Source organism: Crotalus tigris, unplaced genomic scaffold, assembly GCF_016545835.1.
Source record: "Crotalus tigris isolate CLP2741 ecotype Arizona unplaced genomic scaffold, ASM1654583v1 scf7180000024316.1084291, whole genome shotgun sequence".
NCBI lineage: Eukaryota > Metazoa > Chordata > Lepidosauria > Squamata > Viperidae > Crotalus > Crotalus tigris.
The window spans coordinates 920,993-944,672 of NW_024100488.1; the positions used below are offsets into that span (position 1 = coordinate 920,993).

Genomic DNA, 23,680 nt, shown 5'->3' on the forward strand with positions numbered 1-23,680 from the left:
TGGGTAGTGAAACGTCTGCAAGAAAGCAAAGACCCCACAGTCTTCCTCCTCCTCCTCCACATACCCGCTCTCTTCTAGAACTGATGAGGTTACCTAGCTGGGTCATAAAACCTCTATAAGAACACCAAGCTCAGGGAGCCCCAAGGACCCCACAGTCCTCCTCCTCTCCACATACCCACTCCCTACTGGCACTGATGATGCTACCTCCTTGGGTCATAAAACGTCCGTGAGAAAAGCCTCGAGCTGAGAGAGCACCAAGGGCCCCACCAACGACGGACAGAGCAGAAGCCTCTCTTATAAAGATGGCCATTTAATCTGAAGACACCCAACATTCCTCTCCGTTCACCCCAGCAGGCTGACCCAGAGCACTGTCGGTCACCCGATGGGAACATGATAACAAGGGATGAGAGCCCGCTGGACAGAGCGTCTCCTCCTCCTTTCCTGCCTGGAGTTTTGCCTCCTTTTCGTGCTGTGGTAGTCAGGCTCCGTTCCGGGGTGGGGGGTGGGGGGCTCGGCTCCCCGCCCTCCCGGAGCCTGATCCTGCAGGGGTCCCCTTCCGAGGGCACAGGACAGGCTCACTCTCACCCCACAAAGTCTTGGTCTCAAGAAATGATGCCACGGTGGGAGGGGACTGTGAGGGCTATTGGCGGCAGGTTGCAGCCCATGATCCGCGTCGAGGTTGGGCCGAAGCCTCTGCCCCTCCTGCTGCAGCCTCCCCTCCCCAGAGGCTGGGGTCCGAGGGGCAGGAACAGCTGAGACGTCCATTCGTGGATGGGGCCGGCCAGGCCTGAGGGGGCCGGGGTCACTGCTGCTTGGAGCGAGGCCACAGCCGGCTGGCCAGGGAGCCCAGGAAGAGCTGCTGCTTCTTGTGCTGGGTCAGGTCAGAGAGACGCTGCTGTTCTTCCTGGGGAGGGGCAAGGACACCGGCACTGCCGTCACCCCGCCGTGCAGACCCCTCCTCAGCCCACCCAGGGTTCTTGGAAGCCGGGACAGCCCTGTCCCCAGCTGGAGAGACTAAACCAGTGGACTTCAACTCCCAGAATTCCCCAGCCAGCACGATACAGGTAGTCCTCGACTTTACCACCATTCGTTTAGTGACTGAACTGTGGTCGTAAGACGAGGACTGCCAGCAGTTCCCTCCCACCCGACTCTCACCTGCTCCAGCTGGGACTGCCTGCGTTTGAAAGCCTCCAATGGATCTTCCTCCAGGGAATAGTTTTCCAGCACGGAGCGAACGTCTTCCACTCCGCTCAGGGCGACGGCTGCAGGTGACAAGGACCGCAGGTGAGGCCCAGCCCAAAGGCCGGGAAAAGCGTCCAGGCCAGCTGCCCGGCTTCCTCCCTCCAAGGAGGCCTCAGAACTCCCGCAGGGACGGCCTGCCTGGGCACAAGCTTCCCTCCATCACCGCCCTCGGCCACCTGCAGCCGGGATTCTCCAGGCCAAAGCCTGGCCAGACCAGGGCCCCGAGGCTCCCTCTGGATCTGGGAAGGGGGACGCTCAGGGTGATGCTCTCCTCCTCCTCCTCACCTGCCAGCTTCCTTGAAAGCGAGCCCTCGACTTGCTTTTTTAGAAAGGAGTTATCGTAATATAAAATATAAATGGAAACAGGGAAAGGGAGAAGGGGGGCAGTGGGTGGAAGAGAGGTGTTGGTGCAAGGGGAAAGAGAAGAGGTCGTGTTTTGCCCTGGCCTCACTTTTGAGGAAAGCCGAGAGGTCGAAGAGGGTGCGGTCGTCGGAGTTCCCGTCCCACTTCTTGAGGGCCAGGCCGTTGAAGGGCTGCAGGTGGAAGGCCTCCTTCTTGCAGTCCACCACCACCACCTTGGCCGGGTCCCTGTTCAGGCAGGAGATGTCCTGGGGGGAGCAAGGAGACGGGCAGGTGAGACGGCTGTCTGCTTGGGCTCCATCTGTCCCTCCTTCTCTCTCTCTCTCCCTCTCCCTCCCTCTCTCCACCCACCTAATGAATCAACCTGTCTTCTGTCCGTCCACCCATCCAATCAGTCAATCAATCAATCAATCAATCAATCAATCAATCAATCAATCCGTTGTCTGTCTGTCTCTCTGTCCATCCGCCCATCCGTCTATCCCACCTTCATCTATCAACCAACCTTGATAACTTTAAGATGGGTGGACTTCAACTCCCAGAATTACCCAGCCAGCAAAAACTGATCTCTCTCTCTTTCTCTCTCTCCCCCTCCCTCCCTCCCTCTCATCTATCTATATCTCTACTTTTAAAACTGCCCATCTCCTTCACTTCACACTCTGGGTGTTGTACAGGTAAAATATCAAAGCATAAACAGGGAATACACAATTTAAAACATAAAGGCAAGGATAAATTAAAACGAGTGTGAAAACTGACTAAAAGGCGGGGGGAGGGAGATTTTAGGGTGCTAGCCAGCCCCCCCCCCCGGCCGTGGGCTCTCTGGGGCTTCTCCAGCGCTTCGCAAAAGTCCAGCTGGCTGAGCAAAGAAGGGGAGACGGAGAGGGCGCTCCCCTCCCCTCCCCTCCCCTCCCCAAGGGCACTCAAAGGGAATCGGGCCTTCGATGTTCCTGACAGGGAAATTCCCACATCCTTCCACCCTTTTTCCTCCTGCCTCGTTTTAAACAAGGACAATTCGGAGGAAGACTGCACCGTATTTGTTAGGTTGTGCCTGCTGGCTGTGCCGCGATTGAGGGTCTGGATGCAGCCACTAGGCTAAAATGACCTTTTAAAAATCCTAGCGACGAAGGGGGAGAAGCCTATAACCCAGTGTTTCCCAAAGTTGACAATTTTAAGGCATGTGGACTTCAACTCCCAGAATTCCACAGCCAGCAACGCTGGCTGTGGAATTCTGGGAGTTGAAGTCCACATGCCTTAAAATGGTCAAGGTTGAGAAACACTGCTATAACCGCTCAGGCATCAGTCTGAATGGGCAGCTCTTCCGCATGAGCGTTGATTCATGAAAACCGCCTCAATTGCTCAGAGAACTGCTCTTAAAGCAGCGACGGCGAACTTTTTTGCGTACCAAATACTCCCAAGTCTCAAGCTCTTAGAAGAAGGAAAAAAAAAAAAGATTACAGATTCCTCACAGGGAGAAGCAGTTGGAAAGTAGTCATTAAGTAGTTCAAGAAACAGTTTCCTGTTTTGTTTTCCCTTTTCATTCGTTTTGGTTGCCTGGCTGGATTAGAGCAGACTTGGCTTTTCAACCAATGGCTCCGGCTTCCACATCTTTATTTTCAGTACAAGACAAAGTAATCTGAAGGAACTGGGCAGAAACCTTGCTCCCCCCACCCCCCACCCCCAGTTAAAAATGCCTTCCTTCAATCTACGTTTAAATCGCCCGGCCGGCTTGTTCCTTTTGTACTATTTATTGTTTCACCATAAAAGATAAAATCCAAAACAGAAAAACAAACAAAATGAAACAAAAACATACGTTCAATACTAACAACAACAACAACAAAAAAAAAACTGCACGAAAAAAGAGAAAAAGGTGATCAAATAAATTTAACATTTAATAGCTAGGATCCACTCTGATCCTGGCTGGTGAAAATAAAAAAAGGAAAGAAAAAGCAGTTTAAAAAGGACGGCCGGCTTGTTTAAAGATTTTTTTTTAAGACCAGATACTTGAGCTCAAGTTGAGTTTTGTCTCTTTTTTTCCGTCTTTAATGCAGCAGCAATTTACGCCAAAGAGTTGGGCTGCTTCTCCCAGGAAGAGAAAAACTCCCCCCCCCGCCCCACTTTGCTTACTTGGGGGGGGGGAAGAATCCAAACAATTAAGACATGGAGAAGGCCCCCCACCAGCAGCAGATGGGAGGTGACGGGGAGGGGGGAGGCCACGCAGAAGACAGACAGAAGGCAGCTCTGCTCCCCCCCCCCAATCCGAGGGAGCCCAGCTAACCCATCCTGCCTCTATTGTGGCCGGCAGGCCCAGGGGACACGCCGGGTGCAGCACGTGGCCTGGGCAGCTGCTATCTCAGACTGTGCCCGGCTGCCCGGCGCTCATCCAGACAGGCAACAGGCAGCCGAGTTCGAGGGAAACCCTGGGATGCCGAGAGTGGGCCACCGCAGTGGGAGGAGGACCCTTAGGGCAAACAGCCTGGGCCCTCAGGGAGGTTTGGGCCCTGGACTCTTTTCCTGGAGGAAGGCCCGCTGGACTCCACGGAAGCGAACCCTCCCCTGGTGCATTTGGGAGACGGAATATTTTGAGTTCCTAGCCAATCAGTTTGGACTAGTGGTTCTGGGCTAGAAAGTGGGAGATGGCGAGTTCTAATCCTGACTTAGGCATGAAAGCTGGCTAGGTGACTTTGGGCCAATCACCAGGAGGCTGGGAGTTCTAGTCTCGCCTTAGGCATGAAAGCCAGCTGGGTGACTTAGGGCCAATCACCAGGAGGCTGGGAGTTCTAGTCCTAGTCCTTAGGCATGAAAGTCTACTGGGTGACTTTGGGCCAATCACCAGGAGGCTGGGAGTTCTAGTCCTGCCTTCGTATGGCTCCCTCCAGTGCGACTCTAAAGCCATTACAGAGGATCACTGGATCCCTCCCACACGGGCCCCGTGGCCCTCCCAAATCATGTGGCAGCCCTACCTTAACATGATGCCCGTCCATGTAGCGAGTGGCGTCTCGGAAGAGCCGGTAGGAGATGAAGCCGTGGGGATCAACGCTGTCAATGAGGGGAAAAGCTGTCTGGGAGAGGAGAAAGACGGCAGAAAGGAATTACCAGCCCCAAATGATTCTAAAACAGAGGTTCTCAACCTTGGCAACTTTAAGACTTGTGGACTTCAACTCCCAGAATTCCTGAGCCAGCTTAGCTGGCTGAGGAATTCTGGGAGTTGGTCCACAAGTCTTAAAGTTGCCAAGGTTGAGAACCCGTTCTAAAAGAACCTTAAAACACGTCCAGGTGCCATGAACAAGATCAGCTTGAATCAAAGGAAGCTGAAAGTGGTCTGACATTAATGCTCTCTGTGCGCTCTCAGGAAACCCCTTCGGAAGGGTGCATAGCCAATCTGATTTAACAACTGTAGTGATTCACTCAACAACAGTGGCAAGAAAAGTCGTAAAACGGGGCACAACTCACTTCACAAATGTCTCACTTATCAACAGAAAAGGGTTCAAGTGTAGTCGTAAGTTGAGGACTACAGGTATTCTTTAGAATATCTAAAATATTCTTAGAATACATAACGTAAGTTATTCAGAATACCTGTCCTGATTGGCATCCTCGTGTACTTTTTCTCAAGGTGTTAGCAGAGTCTTGTGCCTGCCCATTTTAGAGCCTCAGCTCTGGATTTGGCCTAGCTCAGGGCTATGCAACCTTGGCTCTTTTAGGACTCGTGGACTCCAACTCCCAGAATTCCTGAGCCTGCATGGCTCAGCTTGGAAACTCTTCCTTTCCCCTTAGCATGGCTGGCTCAGGAATTCTGGGAGTTGAAGTCCACACGTCCTAAAAGAGCCAAGCTTGCCTACCCTGGCCTAGCTGGATCCCACAGGTTAACTAAGCTCCCAGAAGGCAGAGGTGGACCCCTGCAGCCTTTTCCTTGAGCAGTTCCTGTCCTTTGGGGTGAAGACTGGGGTGCTGCTTTCTCCCCCAAGACAGGCCCACTCAATTAGTGCATCAATGGTTCGGATTCAATGGGAGGCAAGGGCCGGGGAGGGGGCCATTCATATTCAAATGAGCTGTGGCACGCTCCCTGGGAGAGACCCCACTGCCACCACTCAAGCGTAAGAGAGGCGGAGCGTGGAAGGGAGGAGAGGGCCAGGGGCACAGGGGCACGGGCTAACCAGCTGTGCTAAGCTGCCCCTCCCTCTCTCAATGGCCTGACATGATCTAAGGTTATCCCCTGCGGTCACTCTGCATCTGTGTGGCCAGCATGAGCATTGGACACAAAGTCCAGGCTAGATCGCCCTTCCAGTCCTTTGCTGGGACATTGATGTCCAATTCCCCCAGCTGGGCACAAATCTCAACTCAAGAACGGTGTTTGATGGCCCAACAGTGGCTGAACCTATGAGGGAGTTTTAGCTAAAGCACAGGCCTCCCAAACAGGGCAAGCCTTGGGGACTTCAACTCCCAGAATTGCCCCAAAGTTCTGGAAGTCCCAAGTCTTAAAGCTGCCCAGTTGTGGAGGCTCCTGAGCGAAAGGATCTGTTCTTCGTTTAAAAATAAATAAGGGATTTTCATTTCAATGGCGGGGACAAGTTCATGATGCATACTCAAAGCCTCTTTCAAATGGAGGGGGGGGCCACAGGAGCCGAGCACCCGGCTACCTCCCAAGCCCCTTTACCAGCTGACAGGGCCCCCTCCCTGCAGCACTCACCATGCCTGTCTCGGAGGTGAAGATGACGATTTCATAGAGCGGAGCCAACTGTTGGAAGAGGTTGTCGATGCCCGGCCTCTTTTTAAAGCGCCAGCCGGTCACTAACTGAGGACAAGAGAAAGAGGGACAGACCTTGAGAGAAAGCCAACACCAGCTAGGCAGAAAGGACAATTATCAACTAATCTCCATTGGACCTGGCAGATATTCTGGTGGTTTTCTTGCAGGCGTTTCATTATCAAACCGGGTAAAATCAGCCCACTCCCTTCTAGCACTGAAGCGGTTAGCTAGTTTGGTAATGAAATGTCTGCAAGAAAACCACCCAGCTCAGAGAGCACCAAGGACCCCACAACTCAAAAACTGTTGGTAGATGGAGCAGGGTGGCAACCAAGGGCCCGTCATGCCCTCTGGCTCTGAGGGGAATGCGCTGCCCCCACCCCCAATTCCTGGAAAGGATACAGACCGACCATTCCGGGTGCAGCAGGACATCGGTGAGTTCAATAACCAGGGTATAAGGCGGCTGGTAATACGGTTCCTTCAAGGGATCTGGCAGCAACTTAGGGCTGGTGGGCTCCATGATCATCTGGAAAAAGAAACCGAGGCAGGACACCATCAGAAGATGCCGAATGGGTTTGGGGGGGGAGGTTAGGACCGGGGGAGGGGGAATCCACCTGGATTGGATAGGAGACCAGAAAGCTTTAAAGCCAAATAGGATATAATTTCATTTTGGTGCGTTTTTTTCATTTGGGAGAATTGTGAAAAGATTCTAAAAATGGTGCTGTCCAATCTTGGCCACTTTAAGACTTGTGGACTTCAACTCCCAGAATTCCCCAGCCAGCGCATGCTGGCTGGGGAATTCTGGGAGTTGAAGTCCACAAGTCTTAAAGTGGCTGAGTTTGGAGGACCCCCCCCCCCGTTGCAAAATCTCCATAAAAGAGATGAAACAAGACACTCACCTGGCTATAATCTTTGAAATACTTGTACGACCTTCGCAGCTGTTGAATAATCACCACATCTGTAAGCCAAATGGAAGAAAGCATGTCGCAGAACCACGCAAAGCCTCTCGCCCTTTGCTGATGGAACCCGGGTCCCAGACCCCTGTCATTCTGGAGATTAAAAGTCTAAACATGACTTGACAGGCACCCCGTCCGATACGCCTTTTGCTCCTGGGTGCTGGCATGGACAACTGAAACCGGTTCCGATCCCGATTCAAAAATCCCTTGAAGTGCAGTCGAGGCTGCACGAAATCCATTTCAACCCTCTCAAAAATCAGGAGGATGATTTCCAATGTTTAAGTAGGCATTTTTTCTGGGTAGGGAATGTGGAAATGGATGCATTTAAAGTTACTTCAAACCATCCAACTTCACACCTGGCGATCTCAACTGGAATAAAAACACAGATGGTCCTCGATGTACACAACCGTTCGTTTTAGTGGCCGTTTGAAGTTGCAACGGTGCTGAAAAAAAGCAACTTGGGACCAGTTCTCAAATTGAAGACCACATCCCCACGACCGTGGGATCAAAATTCAGGGTCTCTTAGCAACTGACATGCATTTAGCATCCCGGGGTTGTGTGATCCCCATTTGTGACCATCCCAGTGGCTTCTGACAAGCCAAGCCACTGCGGGAAGCTAGAATCGTTTAACGACTGCATGGGTCACTAAACTGCAGTGATTCGCTTAACAACTGTGGGGAAAAGGCCATAAAATCAGGAGCGGCTCACTTAAGATCAGCCTTGCTTAGCAAAGGAAATAATGCTCCCAACTGTGGTCATAAATCAAGGACTACCTGTAAAACTTCAAGGGCAAATTTTTTTTTAAAAAAAAAGTACATTTGGGTGCAATTGTAGTTCCTGAGCTGCATGCGGCATCTTGATGAGCAATTCTTAGCCAAGGCTGCAGCTTCAACCTGGTTCCCCCCCACCTGCCATCTGATGTTGCTGGAACATATGTGGGGCTGCGGCACTCCCCCCCCCAAACATACAAGGGATCCTTGGAGGACCAGCTTGCTTAAGCAAAGGTCAGGCTGGGGAGGAAAGAGCGTGTGAGCTACACTGCAGCCTCCCCACCAGCCCAGTTAACCATCCCTCTGAGATTACGGCTTCCCCATTTCAGCCGCCAGGGTTATTCAAACAGAAGCTCTAAGTTAATCAATCAAAGGCAGGCCTGTTGAATGGGGTGTAATTTGGGGCGCATTGTTATGGTAATGGGAGCAGAGCAGCTGGGCCCAGGAGGATGGGCGGGCAGGCGGGGCACGGATTCCTGTCAACTGGAGGGGGCCATGGTGGAATCCCGGGAAGAGGCGCGCCCCGTCGCCCCCCTCCCCAAATACTGGGCTGCAGCAGGCAGAAGTGACATTGACGTGAATCACTCTGAACAGAGCCGAAAGGGACCTTGGAGGACATCCAGTCCAACCCCCTGCTTAAGCAGAAAATCCTATACCATTTCAGACAAGTGGCTGTCCAGTCTCTTCTTGAAAACTTCCAGTGATGGAGCACCCACAGCTTCTGGAGGGAAGCTGCCCCGCTGGTTAATTGTCCTCATTGTAAGGAAGTTTCTCCCTAATTCCAGGTTGCTTCCCTCCTTGATTGGTTTCCATCCGTTGTTTCTTGCCCTGCCTTCAGGGGCTTTGGAGAAGAGGTTGTGGCAGCCCCTCAAATACTAGAATACTGCTATCATGTCCCCCCCAGTCCTTTTCTTTAGGCTAGCCCAACCCAAATCCTGCAACTGTCCTTCATATGTTTTAGTCTCAAACCACCACCTGTCTGAAATGGCATAGGGTCTCCTGCTTGAGCAGGGGGTTGGACTAGAAGACCTCCAAGGTCCCTTCCAGATCCATTCTGACTAAATTTGACCTTTGCAGGAAATGCTAAATAACCTCTCAGCTTGGGTAAGGGATTCCTTTATTCTTCCCTGCAAGCTGCCATAAGTTCAACAGTCCAGGAAGGAAAACAGAGGAAAGGCTGCCAAGAGCAGCACCAGGTTACGCAAACTGGAGTTCCCTGCCGTGTGTGCAGTTTTTTCCACCAAGGAGGGGTGAGTTAGCTGAAAATCTGGAAGGGAGGGGGGAACAATGAGGCTACGCCTTTTAATCTGTCAGCACATATGCTGGGAAGGCACTCTTCTGCACCCCCCCAAAGCAGCTCCCCCCACTTGCCCCAGGACTCCCCTCCCCACTCTGTCCGAAGCCTTCCAGCACAATCTGCTTCGGGGAAGCCACAACCAGGATCCATCTGGCCCTCTGCCGCACACACACAGCCACAGCTGCCCCCCTCCTCCCGTTCGCTCCATTCCCCAAAGCTCAGAATGCAAAGACTCTCCCTCAAATTTTGCAGCAGGCACCACGTTTTGGGGGGGCAGAAAAGTTGGAATTCTCCGTGCAGCATCCTGGTTATAAAGGGGGCGTGCTGTAGTTCGGAAAAGAGCCATTCCCCTTAAACTGTCAATGTAATTACAACAAGAAAGAATGAATGGAAGCTGAAGAAAGAGAGACAGTGGGACGGCTGGCCTTCAGAAGCTGTGGGTGCTCCGTCATGGGAGGTTTTCAAGAAGAGACTGGGCAACCGTTTGACTGGGATGGAATAAGGCTCCTGCCTTGAGCAGGGGGCTGGACTAGAAGACCCCCCAAGGTCCCTTGCAGCTCTACAATTCTATAATTCAACTTAGATACTGCTGACTCCAACCGACTCTGAAGGCAATCGACGAGAGTTGTGCCGTTTGTGAGCAGCGTTAAGTGAGCTTGGCAATGCTCAACCTTGGGGTTTTTTAGACAGCTGGACTCCTTATCTAAGGGGTCGCCAGATTAACCTACCTTATAAAGCAGGGCTCCCCCAACTTGGCAACTTTAAGACTTGTGGACTTCAACTCCCAGGGCTGGGAGTTGAAGTCCACAAGCCTTCAAGCTGCCAAGTTGGGAGAGCCTTGTTTTCAAGCAAAGCCAAGACTGGCGTTGCTGGCTGTGGAATTCTGGGAGTTGAAGTCCACATGCCTTAAAATTGTCAAGTTTGGGAAACACTGCTTTACAGAGTAGTTCCTACTGCAATTCAGCAGAGTCTGAACCCCAGCTAGGGGCTTAGAGACTGAAGCACATCGATTAGCTGAAAGCAATTTTTCGTTTTGCTCTCCGGAAAATGCAGCTAGGATACTTGGAAATAAATGAGGCCATTGCGAGTAATATGCAGTAAACGCTCCAGTTCTGTTTTCCTTGGATAATGGTGGCAACTCCAGATTTACTTCTGCAATGACTTCGCTCCCGTTTTTGATCCTCAACCCAACCTGTTGACCGGCGCCCATCCAGGAAAATTTCAAAACCCCGGTCTTGTCTACTTACCGTCATCAAATTCATCAGGAATCTGCAAAAAGAAGAGAGAAGACAGTATGTTTGTAGAGATTCTCAGCCATCCAGGTCATAGTTGTCTCAAAGATTCTTTTCAAAGAACCTTTGAGAGAAAATTGGGTTTATTTTGATTCCAAGGGTACATTGCATTATCCCAAAATGGGAGCTGGGAGGGGAGAACAAAACAGACACACAGATGTCTACCTGCTTATTTGTAGCCCGCCTGTATTGTTGCAAATAAGGAGGTGAACATATTTAACACTCCTTCCTCCTCGTTCTCCACCACAATCACCAACTAAGGTGGGCTGGGCTGAGAGCGAGCGACTGGCCCAAAGCCACCCAGCTGGCTTTTGTGACTAGGGTGGAACTAGAACTCACGGTCTCCTGGTGATTGGCCCAGAGTCACCCAGCTGGCTTTCATGTCTAAGGTGGGACTAGATCTCAGTTTCTCCCGCTTTCTAGCCTGGTGCCTTTGGCGCTAGACCAAACTGGCTCTACAGCTGCCTTCTCCAACTCATGTGACACCTCCAGATGTGCACATTGCCAGCTAGACCAAACTGGCTCTACAGCTGCCTTCTCCAACTCATGTGACACCTCCAGATGTGCACATTGCCAGAATTACTCGCAGCCCTCCCCACACCCCGAGGGGACTCAGTTGGGGAAGGCTGGCTTGGAGTGCCCGGGGTTTAGCGAGGGAGGCCGCTGGCTGCTGTGATTCATTTTCTTCCTGTCATGTTTACAAGACTGTCCCAGAGGCAGCGGCGGGTCGGTCGGGCCAACGGGTCAGCGGAAGACGGGCCAGGTCAAAACAGATGGCAGGAAGGAAGATGAGATGTGAGGAAGGTGGTTAATTTGGGGATAGTTTTATTCCCATGGCCAGAGTACCATTCCAGAAGCAGGAACTTTAATTAAAAAAACACACACAAAAAAATCCAGGATATGATGGAGACTCAGACACTGAGTGGAAAAACAATGCCTCGGTGTAACGCACGCAGGAATTTGCAAGACGACAGAGGATCTTTTCGGCTGGTTCTCCGGGACGCTTTGCAAAGAGATGGACGCATGAAAGACGAATGTATGAATGCATAAAACACAGATACACCACAAAGAGAGGAAATAAAATTTTAAGGCCGGAGAGGCTGGTTGGAGAATTCCGGAGGTTGACGTCCACACGATTGTGATCGTAAGTTGAGGAGCACCTGTGCTAAATGCTCTGGGTAAAAGGAACTAGCTTGTCCCGGTGAGTCCTGACCTTTGCCAGGGACAGGGAGGTCCTGAGCATTAGAGACCGACCCCTGAGTGAGGGGAGGAGGCCTGGGACAGCCGTGACCGTTGGTGGCTCGGAGCCGTCACAATCTTCCCCAAGGGACAAGGAGCATGAGCAGAGTCCTGCACCAAATGCCCAGGCAAGCTGCTCTGGGGAAGGAAGGGGAACAAGGACGTTTCCAGGCAGGAGCAAGAGGCCTCAGCCACCTTTCTTTGAGACGTCAGCAACTCCTTTTGCACCTTACAAAAAAAAAAAAAAAAAATACTTGCGTGTTTGCACAAGCAATGAGTTTTGGTGCACTGGCCAAATGGGCCTCACGCCTCCGAACTGGGCAGCTGTGGCAAGGAGTAGGAAACAGCCCTTCTGCGTTTGGGGTCATGCAGGACCCTCAGCCCTAGACAGGGGAATTGCAACCCCCTTCCCCCCCAAGTCAAAGCAGCTTTTCTAGGGAAGGGGTGGGGAACCTGGGCTCTTTTAGGACTTGTGGACTTCAACTCCCAGAATTCCTGAGCCAGCCATGCTGGCTGGCTCAAGAATTCTGGGAGTTGAAGTCCACAAGTCCTAAAAGAGCCCAGGTTCCCCACCCATTTGAGGGTAATGCTCTCTCTAGGAGCCTCCTTCAATATACAGGTAGTCCTTGACTTACGACTAAAACAGAGCCCAAAATGTCCGCTGTTAAGTGAGACAGTTGTTAAGTGAGTCATGGCAGCTGTTAGGTTAGTAACCCAGTAGTTAAGTGAATCTGGCTTCCCCCGTTGACTTTGCCGGTCAGAAGTGTCTGAATTCTGATCAAGGTGACCTTGGAGATGCTGCGACGGTCGTAAGTGTGAAAAATGTCATTTTTTTTCAGTACCACTGTAACTTTGTCACTAAACAAACTGGGGTAAGTTGAGGACTCTCTGTACTAATTTCATTCGCCTTGAGAGGAAAACGTCTTTTTCCTAGCCTGCCTTAAGCTGGAGGCTGATTTCGTGTTCAGATTAAGACTTAAGGCTAAAAACCTAAAGAGGTGGTTTAGATTTCTCACCATCAGAGCCTATAAATGGTGAATGGCAGCTCCTTGGCCAGCCACAAAATCAGTCACCACACAACATAAAACTAAAAATGGCAAAATAAAAGCCAGCAAGCAACAGCCACCATAATAAACAGATGATGTCATTCCATTCTTCCCAAACAATTCCAGTTTTAAAAGGCTTACGGAAAGCCAGCCACAGGGAGCCAATCTTGTTTTTGCAGGGTGGGGCGTGGGTGGGATCCCACTGCCGAGGACCCCTTCTGAGGATCAGCATTTGCAAGCCCTACCGAAGTGGGGGACCAAAAGCAGCTTCCAGAGCAGGGCTCACCAACCTCGGCAACTTTAAGACTTGTGGACTTCAACTCCCAGAATTCCCCAGCCAGCTGGGAGTTGAAGTCCCCAAGTCTTAAAGTCGCTGAGCTTGGAGACCCCTCCCCACGAGGAAGGAAGAAGTGGGAGAGCAGGAAGAAGAGACAGAAGAAGATTATTTCAAAAATAGGCAGCCCTTTTAATAACAGTCTGGATCCCCCATTTCTCGTACTGAGTTCAAACACCGCAATGGCTTTCCATCTTCTCGCCCTAACCCGCAACAACTGCTTTATTTCCTTTACTATTTTACAACCTTGTGAGTCCGATTCAAAGGAGGGGAGAACAGAAGGGGGGGGAGGAAATCCCAACCTAGAACGGCCGGTTCGCTAAGCGGCGCTGCTTGAGTACAATTTTAATCTGCCGGCAGCCAACTCGGATGGTGCTGCATTTCAGGTCGCCAAGTTTGTTATCTTTGGGTCAAAACAATCCAGCTCTAATATTCTGAACCAGGTTCTCTCTCTCCCCAGGCCCAGAAAGACCTGCCGGCCGATGCAGCCTTTCAACTCTGCCCGTTCTGAAAGCACCAGCTGTTTGAGCCCCAAAGAACCACCCATACAAAGTGACAATGGGCCTTAACAGACCTTAAAAACAACAATGGTGCCCCCCACGCACCCCATCTGATCGTGCATGAGTGCCTGAATACACAGCCCTCCTGCCCGGACAGCAAGAAGTTTATTCTTTTCAGCTACAGGTGCAGAAGGAAAGCAGCTGTTGGCTTAAACGGCAAAGTCCTTTCAAGATCTCCCGATTGGCTCTGAAAATCCTCCGCTCAAACCCCGGCAGGGCTAGGAACAATCCCGTCGCGGGTAACTTCACAAAAAGAGAGGGCAATGATTCTAATCATCTCGGGGTCTACCTTCCCAAATGCTCCTGGCCCGAAGGCCGCGTGAAACAGAGCTAATCCCTGGCTGAGGGACACACGCCAATTCATCAGCCATTGTTTCGTTTTACTTCTCTGGCCGCAAAATTCGGGATTATGTAAAGTGAGGCGGAAGGAAGAGGCCGAGGCAAAGCGATTGCAAAATGCATCAGTAAAACCCAAGGGCTGATCTGCGTTGTTCCAGGCAACGGAGCCTCAACTTGACAGGGCAGGAAACCGAGGCTGACAACGGAGACCGGGCAGGGTTTTGCCACACAATGGCAGCTGCCTGGGGTCCCTTCCCCTCCTGCCCTCCTTAACCAAACCCTGCCGGGGCTGCCAGATTTACCCAGTTGGATTCATCTGCAAACTTGTTAACTGGAGTAAATGTCGAGTTGCTACAGAGATGCCGCCTCGAGGGAAAGCGGGGCACGAGATTTGGTGAGAATGCAAGATTCTCGCTTTCTCTGCTGGTCTAAAGCCAGAAAGACTCAGAAAAGAGGCATACAGGCAGTCCTCGACTTACGACCATTTGCTTAGTGACCAACGGCATTGAAAAAAGAGACTCGGGACCGTTTTTCACGCTTACGACCGTGGCAGCATCCCCACGGCCATGAGAACTGGGATGCGGGATCGGAGCAGGAACACTGGAGCACAGCCCACAAGGAATTCCGTGCAGCTGAGCAGTAGTAGTTAACGGAAAAGATGGCTCCCTTCCCTGTGAGTACTTAGCCCTGCAAGCAACTGCACTGCCTGTCCTCACTGCCCAACCGGCACACAGGACCCAAGCGGACAAAATGATTTTTATAGGAGTGATGGACTGGGAAGCCCAGAGAGGCCTGGCTGAGTTTGGGAGCAGAGGTGGCCGTGGGTAAGGCGAGGAGCCCTCTAACCCTGCTTTGATTTCCAGGGAGTGTGATTCTCCGCTCTCTACCAACATTTCAGTCAGAATTTGGAAGCTCAACAGCACCACCTGGAGAGAAAGGCCTAGGCCAGGGGTAGGCAGCCTTGGCTCTTTTATGACTGGTGGACTTCAACTCCCAGAATTCCTGAGCCAGCATGGCTCAGCATGGAAACCTCTCCCTTTCCCCTCAGCGTGGCTGGCTCAGGAATTCTGGGAGTTGAAGTCCACGAGTCATAAAAGAGCCAAGGTGGCCTACCCCTGGCCTAGGACATCTACACACCTTAAACACTGTAGTCCTCCTCCAGACGTCCATACCTGGTAAACAAAAGACTCTTGAACCCAAGAGTCTCTAAGATGGCTAGAAAGGACTGCATTGTGCCTGTTGCTAAATCGTGTCCACTCTTTGCACACCAGCCCCCCCGTCCTCTCCCGTCTCCCGGAGTCTGCCCAGATTCACGATCGTTGCGTTGATGACACCATCTAACCATCTCCTTCTCCGCCGTCCCCTTCCAACTTTCCCAACATCTGGGGCTTCTCCAAGGAGTTTTCTCATTGGGTGGCCAAAGTATCTGAGCTTCAGCTTCAGCATCTGTCCTTCCAAAGGACGGTCAAGGTTGACTTCCCTTTGGATTGACTGATGGGATCTCCTTGCAGTCGGAGGGACTCCCGAGTCTTCTCCAACAATCAGAAAGGACACAAGTCCCAAAACACCAACCCCAAATAAAAGAAAGAGTCAAGAACACACCACCGAGGTCCCTACACAACACAGTATTGAGGAGTTCTCCCAAAACCTCCAAGCAGCAGATCCTTCAGGATTTTCCCAGCTGTGACCCAGGGCGGCCTAGACCCCAAAGGCTCGCCTCCACTGCCCTGGCCCAGCTTTTCAGAAGTTGCCAACTTTTGTTTCTGAGACCGAGGCTGGAAGATCAATGCAAATGGGAAGAGTGAGAAAGGAAATTTGTAATAAAAAAAGATCAAGAAGCCTCTTTGGGCAAACCCACACTTCTCAGAAGGAAAGTGTGGGAAAGAAAGAGAGATCAAAGCCTGAGTCTGTTTTACAGCCACTTAGGCCGAGATAGGCCTAGACGGGACAGGTCCCCCTCCACCCGGGGGGATGCCATGCGACTTGCAGGGAGCTGTGAAGTGTGCCAGCCGGGCTCTTTAGGCCAGGCACATCTGCCATCACGCCAGCCTCACTGTGGCCATTCACATGAATGCGACAGGCATTAGCAAAACCAAAGGAGTCTTATTATGGCCCCAGAACAGGACGCAAAGGGAGGGGCAGGCAGGGAGAGGCACGGAGCTACTTCAAAGCAAGGCCATTTGTAAGCATTCAAGACATCCTGTCCCTGGAGTTCCCCCCCCCCAAAAAAAGAGGGGCTCCTCTTTGAGACAAATTTATACACATCAAACTTATACTCTTTGAGATAACCTACCAATGGAAGAGAATATACTACACCTTCTATAAGAGAGTAACTTATGTAAGTTCTTTGCTTACTCTAGCCATCACTGTGGAGTAATTATCGCGTATCGATAAGATAATTCAAAGGGAATTGATTTGTCTTACCATACATCTATTAATTATCCAAGATATAACGATAACGTAGAAGCTGAAAAATAATAGGTTTCACAAGGAAGAGTTATGACACAGTTCTCCCTTGCTAAAAACTTGATTTTTAAGGGGGGGGGGAGAGTCCACTTAAAAGCCAAACATTTGTGACTATGCATTGTTACTGGGATGGGCCACCACAACGCGAGGGTGCTAAGGCACCAGGCTACAAAGCAGGAGAAAGCAAGATCAAATCCTGCCTTAGCCATGAAAGCTGGCTGGGCGACTTTGGGCCAATCATCAGGAGACGGTGAGTTGTAGTCCTGCCTTAGGCATGACTTTGGGTGACTTTGGGCCAACCACCAGGTGATGGTGAGGTCAAGTCCTGCCTCAGCCATGAAGATGGCTAGGTGACTCCAGGCCTGTCCCTCACTCTCAGTCGTCAACTCACCTCTCAGGCTGGTTGTGGTGGGGAAAATATTTGTCAAAATAATAAAGGCAGGATTCAAATAAGTAAATAAAATGAAATTCCCTTTGCCTGCAAAGAGTTAAGTCAGGGGCTCTGTGCTCCAACTTGCTTCCTCTTCAGGGAGACTTCTCAGACAGTCGCCAATTGTGCCGGAATTGTGCTTATTAGTGCAAACAATCCAAAGCAGATGGCAGGTGCCAGCCATAAGCTGATCCAAAGCCCGTAACGGTGGGAACAAAGGCCCAGGAGCATGAAAGGAACGTGTTCAGGTTTGGATGACTGATGGGGGCTGGGGGAGGAGGATCATCCACCCAGGGTGATTTAGGAAGCCCTCTCATCCTCTGGGATACTGCAGTCTCATGCCCTCACCTCCAAGGATAATTCAGGTTGTTATTTACAACAAGGTGAAGAACGGCAGCTTCTAACATCAAAGCCGCCAGTATAGAAAAAAGGCAATCAGGAAATCAGGGCCTTAAAAGAGGTGTTGGGGATAGTAGCTGGGTGTATTTTAAGTCGGGCTGTTCAAAATGCCTCAGGGATGTGTAAAGCCACTAGCAATTCACACCTTGTTTCCTCAAGGGCACTTGGGACTTGTGCTACAGATCAAAAGAATCCTCCCTCATCCGCGTGGCTTGCAATTCACACCAAGGACACCGGACAGCATCTCTTTAGCAATCAGCCATTTAAAAAAGACCCGTCAGGTAAGTGTGCCGGCTGCAGAATCCAGATGCTGTCACCCCAGACAAATGTAGAAAGCGCCAACTTGGGGAAAGAAAGAGGGAAGGCTGATCACAAATTTAAAATGCAGAAACACCCATGCAACTCCAGAAGCTGTGTGCATTTCCCAGCTGAACGATAAATACCTTTTATAACAAAAAATGATGCGTACAGATTTAGGCTGCAATGTTTTGTACGTAATTGTTGCTGAGGGGGTGAGGAGGAAACATGCTGGATTCTAGTCTGGCATTTTGTTTTGTGTGTAGTTCAATAATGTCGATAAAAAACTAGACCGGATCAAGTGGAAGACCGAAAGGGTAATGCATGCAAACCCCACCCCCCACCCCTGTATTGATGCCAGGATCAGACCATAGACTGTGCTACAGAGTCACCACTGACCTCAGGTTTTGTTAGATTAAAAAATAATTTAATAATGTGGAATGTACAAGCACACTACAGACTTTAAGCACAGTCCTTTCCGTCTATGGTGCTGAGAAAAAGGCTAAGGATTTTTTTCCCCTGTAATTCACCCATGAAAGAACAAGCCCCACATCTGGACAAAATGCTGGAAGCCTGAAAGAAACTTTCTCAAGCAAATACAGCCTCGTTAGCAAATGTGTGGAGCTCCCCTGACGAGCAGCCCCTTCCCTCCTAGTTAGTTCCCCCCCCCAAGACAACAGGTACATCAAGCACCCATGAGCCAGGACCCTTTTCACACATCCCTGGCAACATGTGCCTGTTGTAATCAGGACCACAAAACATCTGTGGGAACTTGGCTTCAGGCTTTTCCCAAGGGCCTGCCCTGGGCTGAGGGCTGAGTCATTGTGTCACAGGAAATCGCCACCCAAATATTGTCTCGGTGGCACAAAAGGGATTTGGGAAGCTGGGCCAGATTACATTTTGTACTCGTTGAAAGGGAAGCCTTTTCCTACATTCCAAGTTACGACTGGTGATTCTGCAAGTTGCAGATATTTTGTTCAGAATCTGGACGAGGAGAAACAGAGCATCCCTAGAGACATTTTGCAAAAAGAGGCAGGGGAGAAGTAAAAACTACAAAAGCGAGGAACAAATCATAACACACTGTTCAGAAAAGTATAAGGCACCAGGCTTCAAAGTGGGAGACTGTGAGTTCAAGTCCTGCCCTAGGTATGAAAGCCAGGTGGGTGACTTTGAGCCTGTCAATCTCTCAGCCCAACCTACCTCACAGGTTGGCTGTTGTGAGGAAAACAGGAGGAGCAAGGAGTATTGGATATCTTCGCTGCCTTGAGTCATTTGTAAAAATAATAAAGGGGGGATAGAAATAAAGAAAACAAAAATAAATAAGAAAAAAGAATACCGGTAGCCATTTTCCTTTTACGACAAAGTATTAAACGAAGAAAAGCAAATCACAGGTAGTCCTCAACTTACAAACACAACACTGGGACCAGAATTTCCAGTGCTAAGCAAGACGGAGTCACCCCTGATTTTAAGATCTTCTCTTTTTTTGCCATTGTTAAGCAAAGTGCAGCGTTTCTTCAGCAAATCATGCAGTGGTTACACGAACCCAGCTTCCCCCCATTGACTTTGCTTGTTGGAAGCTAGCTAGGAAGGTTGAAATGGTGACCACGTGACCTTGGGACGCAGCCACCCTTGTGCTTACACGCTGGTGGACACATGCTTGATTTCTGACCAAGTGGCCCCGGGGCTGCCTCAGCAGTTATTCCTGCACACAAGTCACTTTCTCCAGTGCCACTGTAACTTTGAATGGTTGCAAGTCAAAACGGGGACACGGCAAACCAGCAACCACACAATCTCATCCTTTCTTTTTGCTAGGACTGCCGAGGGGGGAGATTTAATGCCGGGACTTTGAGCAGGTTACTTCTGGAGCTGAGCAATTCCTGCCCCCTCACTGCACAAGGCCAGAGCTAGAATGCTGGATGTCAAAATGGAGTAAATAGGCTCCAATTTAATCAAGGTCTCCTGGTGAACTTGAAAAATGCCCATTTCCAGTCTACGTGGCCTTCCAGGGCTGCTACCATCTAAAGCAGGGGTTCTCAACCTTGGCAACTTTAAGACTTGTGGACTTCAACTCCCAGAATTCCTCAGCCAGCTTTTGAAGTCCACAAGTCTTAAAGTTGCCAAGGTTGAGAACCCCTGATCTAAAGGACAAACAACCATGATGAAAAAGCAGATGATGGCTATCTTGGAAGCTTACATATAATGGAGGGTTTTTTTTCTACAGGAAGAGTATCCACAACCTTGGCAATTTTTAGAGCTGTGGACTTCAACTCCCAGAATTCCCCAGCCGGAGTTGAAGTCCACAAGTCTTAAAACTGTCAAGCTTGGACAACCCTGCTCTACAGGGATATATGTCCCTTGTGATATAAATCATCGCTGAAGATGTATTTCATCGCCTGCTTTTCCTACTCAGTTTCTACCGACACTAAATTTATCTGGAGCTCAAATTAATCTTTTCTGTGCTTCGGATAAAGCAGGCTACAACATCTGACTTTGGACTGCCCAACATCTTTCTTTCGAACACTGAACGGCCCCTAGTGGCAGGCAGCTCGTTAACAAGAGAACTTCTTTTAGATCAGGGGTCCCCAACCCCCCCCCCGGTCCTTGGACCAGTACCGGACTGCAGTATGCCAGCAACCGGTTTGCACAAACAAGCAAAGCCCCATCTGCGGGATGCAGGCAGCACACAAAACCACACACCCTCCGATCCGTGGAAAAGCCTCTCTCCATGGAATTGGCCCCTGGTGCCCAAAAGGTTGGGGACCTCTGTTTTAGATAACAAAGCAACCTACCTTCGCACCGTTTTCATCCACTGAATTACGGCCTGCGGCAAAAAAAAGAGAGTGTGTGAGTGAGGGAGAAAGAAGTTGAAAAGGTCATTTGGCAAAATTGGGGTCATACTGAAAGCTGGGTCACAGTTGGTAGGACTATCTCCCTGATCTGGAAAGCTTGAAAGTTAAACAATTAATCTGATTAACTGATTCAGGTTAGTCCTTGAGCGTGACCTCACCAGAAAATCTCAGATTAGATTGGGAAGTAAAAAGATGTGCTAGAAGGGGAAAAAAAGCATCTCCACAAGCAAACAATACTGTATAGCCTACAGTTACATGTCAAACTCCAGTCAATTCTTTTCCTTTTGCTCTACAGACAGTCCTGGGCTTATGACCACAACTGAGCCCAACATTTCCGTTGCTAAACAAGACAGTTAAGTGAGTTTTGCCCCATTATACAACTTTTTTGACACAGTTCTTAAGTGAATCACACTGCAGCTAAGTGAATCGTGAAGCCAGCTGGGAAGGTTAGAAATGGTGATCACATGACCCTGGGACACTGCCACCGTCATAAATATGAGCCAGTTGCCAAGCGCCCAAATTTTGATTGTGTAACCACAGGGACGCTGTGCAAAACGGACCTAAGTCACTTTTTTTCAGTGCTGTAACTTCGTACAGTCACCACATGAATGGTTGTTAAGTCGAAGACTACCTGTGTTAGAAGGAGCCAATGAAAAATTACTATTCCTCAAACCAAGGTAAGGAATTGACAGCTCACCAAGTGATGCTCAGCTACGAGCATCTCAGGCAGCAAGGCTAAGACCAAGGGATGCTGGGAGGAGTACAGGCAGTCCTCGACTTACAACAATTCATTCAGTGACAGTTCGAAGTTACAACAGCCCTGAAAAGGTGACTTATGACGGTTTCTCACACTTATGACCATTGCAGTATCCCTATGGACATAGGATCCAAATTCAGATGCTTGGCAACAGACTCATATTTATGACTATGAGTCGCAGTTCCAGGGCCATGGATCCCCTTTTGCGGTCTTCAGACTAGCATGGTCAATGAGGAAAGCAGACTCACTTAACAACCATGTTACTAACTTAACAACTGCAGTGATTCACTTAATTATGGTAACAAAGATTGTAAAATGGGGCAAAGCTCACTTAAAAAATGTCTCACTTAGCAACAGAAATTTTGGGATCATTATGTTGAGGACTATCTGTAGTTTAACAATGGCACAGATTACGATCAGGCTCAGGCTGAAATTTACTATCAGTTGAATTTTCAGCTATTAGGAACATGCTTTTTATCTTGTCACCTCATCAACATGAGAAACATGGAGCCATTTAATAGCCTGGGGAGACAGGCGCATGAACCTTGAGGATCCCACCTCATCATGCCTCCTAACAGTAACTGAACTAGATTTAGGATAGAGAAATAAAACTACACACAATTTTCCCCATCAATCAATCTTCTGGGCTGATCAAAGACTCACTAATGCCAACAAAGAGGACACAGCCGGTATCTTAAAGACCTAAAGCAATCATCTTGGCAATAAACTATTCAACTCTTCGCCTTCAGAGCACTGTCATGTATATTTTGATTACAAGCCATAGCCACGGAACAGAAACCTCCATCAACACAAACTCTGTAACTGGAAGATATTATCCAGAAGCCTGGCCACCAGTTACAACTGCAACCATTCAGATTGTTGCAATGATCATAAGCCAGAGAAGGGAGCTTCAATATGATGCACTGACCGGTGGGCATACCTGAGCAGGGGTTGGACTACACTAGATGACCTCTAAGGTCCCTTCCAACTTTATTATTATTATTATTATTATTATTATTATTATTCACAGATTGAAAACTGACTTACCAAAGATGTAGATAATTGCTACACCGTTGCCAGCTCCAAGAAGGCCTATTATCTGCAACAATCTCTTGGTATAGGCAGGGTTCTGTTTTTTTGTCTTCTCTTGTTGATCATCGAAGCCCTTCCGATCTTCTTCTCCCGTTGACTTGAGAGAGAGAGAGAGAGAGAGAGAGAGAAAGAAAGCTGAAAGGAGGTAGGGCACAATTGCAGAAACCATATACTGGCAGTCCTTCACTTATGACCACAATTAAGCCCAACTTTTCCGGTGGTGAGACAGTTAAGTGAGTTTTACCCCATTTTGCCATCTTTCTTGCCATACCTGTTAAGTGAATCCCTGCAGTAGTTAAGTTAGTTTTAGTAGCTTTGCTGTCACAAAAGGTGATCCCATGATCCCTGCAACCATCATAAATATGAATCAGTTGCAATGAATCAGTTGCAAATGTCTGAATTTTGATCCTGCAATCACCATTTTTTACACTTGTGACCACTCTGCAACAGTCATGTGAAAAACGTAAAGTGAATCTGGCTTCCCCACTGTCTTTGCTTATCAGAAGTTGCAAAAGGGAACACCAGAGCCCAGGACGCTGTGACAGTCATAAACAAACATTTACGGTGCGAAAGGTGCGAGTTTTGATCACATGGCCGCAGGGATGCTGCACCGCTGTGAAAGATGGTGATGTCACTTTTTTCACTGCCCTTGCAGCTTCAACGGTCACTAAACGAACGGTTGTAAGTCGAGGACTACCTGTATTTTTTTTTTAGGACGTCAACTCTAATGCTTATTTAAGCCCCCCCCCCCGGTCTCTGTGCTCCCCCTAAGGTTGCTGGGCGTCTGGGCCCCAGGCTGCCCCTTCTGGCTTGCCCTAACCTACTGCTAATACTCCGAACTTCCAGCAGGCGAGGCCCTGGGCCTCAACCCGGCCTTTGGAGTCCGACCCCCGATGATCTGGCCTCGCCGGCCCTCACCTGCTGCTGCTGCTGCTGCCGCTGGGCCACCTCCTTCAGGACGGCTCCGGTCAGCCTCGGTCCGGCCGCGCTCGCCGACGGAGGGACCCCCGGCGGAGCCCCTGAGCTCCACGTCCGGCCCGGCAGCGCCCAGGCGCCGCCCCGCTTCCACCGCCGGCAGCAGGAGCCGCCGCCGTCCCGCAGCGCCCGCCGCCCGCCCGTCAGCGCCGCCTCAGACAGGACACGAGCGGCCACCACCACCGCGGCCATCTTTGCTCGGGGGCGCCTCTCGCGCCTGCGCCGGCCCTGACCAATCAGGAGCG

General features: G+C 50.1%; 1 protein-coding gene across 1 annotated transcript; it reads right to left on the reverse strand.

The window, feature by feature from the left end:
* Window positions 1-292: 292 nt before the first annotated feature.
* On the reverse strand, window positions 293-23,664 carry TIMM50 (translocase of inner mitochondrial membrane 50). Its single transcript, XM_039325037.1, has 11 exons — window positions 23,379-23,664; window positions 22,416-22,557; window positions 20,552-20,583; window positions 10,608-10,629; window positions 7,237-7,295; window positions 6,744-6,863; window positions 6,284-6,388; window positions 4,560-4,658; window positions 1,694-1,850; window positions 1,156-1,262; window positions 293-904 (listed from the first exon to the last, which is right to left on the reverse strand). The coding sequence occupies exons 1-11, from the start codon at window positions 23,625-23,627 to the stop codon at window positions 803-805; spliced, it is 1,194 nt and encodes a 397-aa protein (XP_039180971.1). The 5' UTR covers window positions 23,628-23,664; the 3' UTR covers window positions 293-802.
* Between the last annotated feature and the right edge of the window lie 16 nt (window positions 23,665-23,680).

Bases quoted from the DNA above. Each gene is read 5' to 3' on its own strand.
- TIMM50 (XM_039325037.1), bottom strand. From the start codon at position 23,627: ATGGCCGCGGTGGTGGTGGCCGCTCGTGTCCTGTCTGAGGCGGCGCTG. The intron at 6,864-7,236 runs GTGAGTGTCTTG...TTCTTTTTCCAG, and splicing joins ATTTCAAAGATTATAGCCAG to ATGATCATGGAGCCCACCAG. The intron at 4,659-6,283 runs GTGAGTGCTGCA...CTCCTCTCCCAG, and splicing joins TCACCTCCGAGACAGGCATG to ACAGCTTTTCCCCTCATTGA.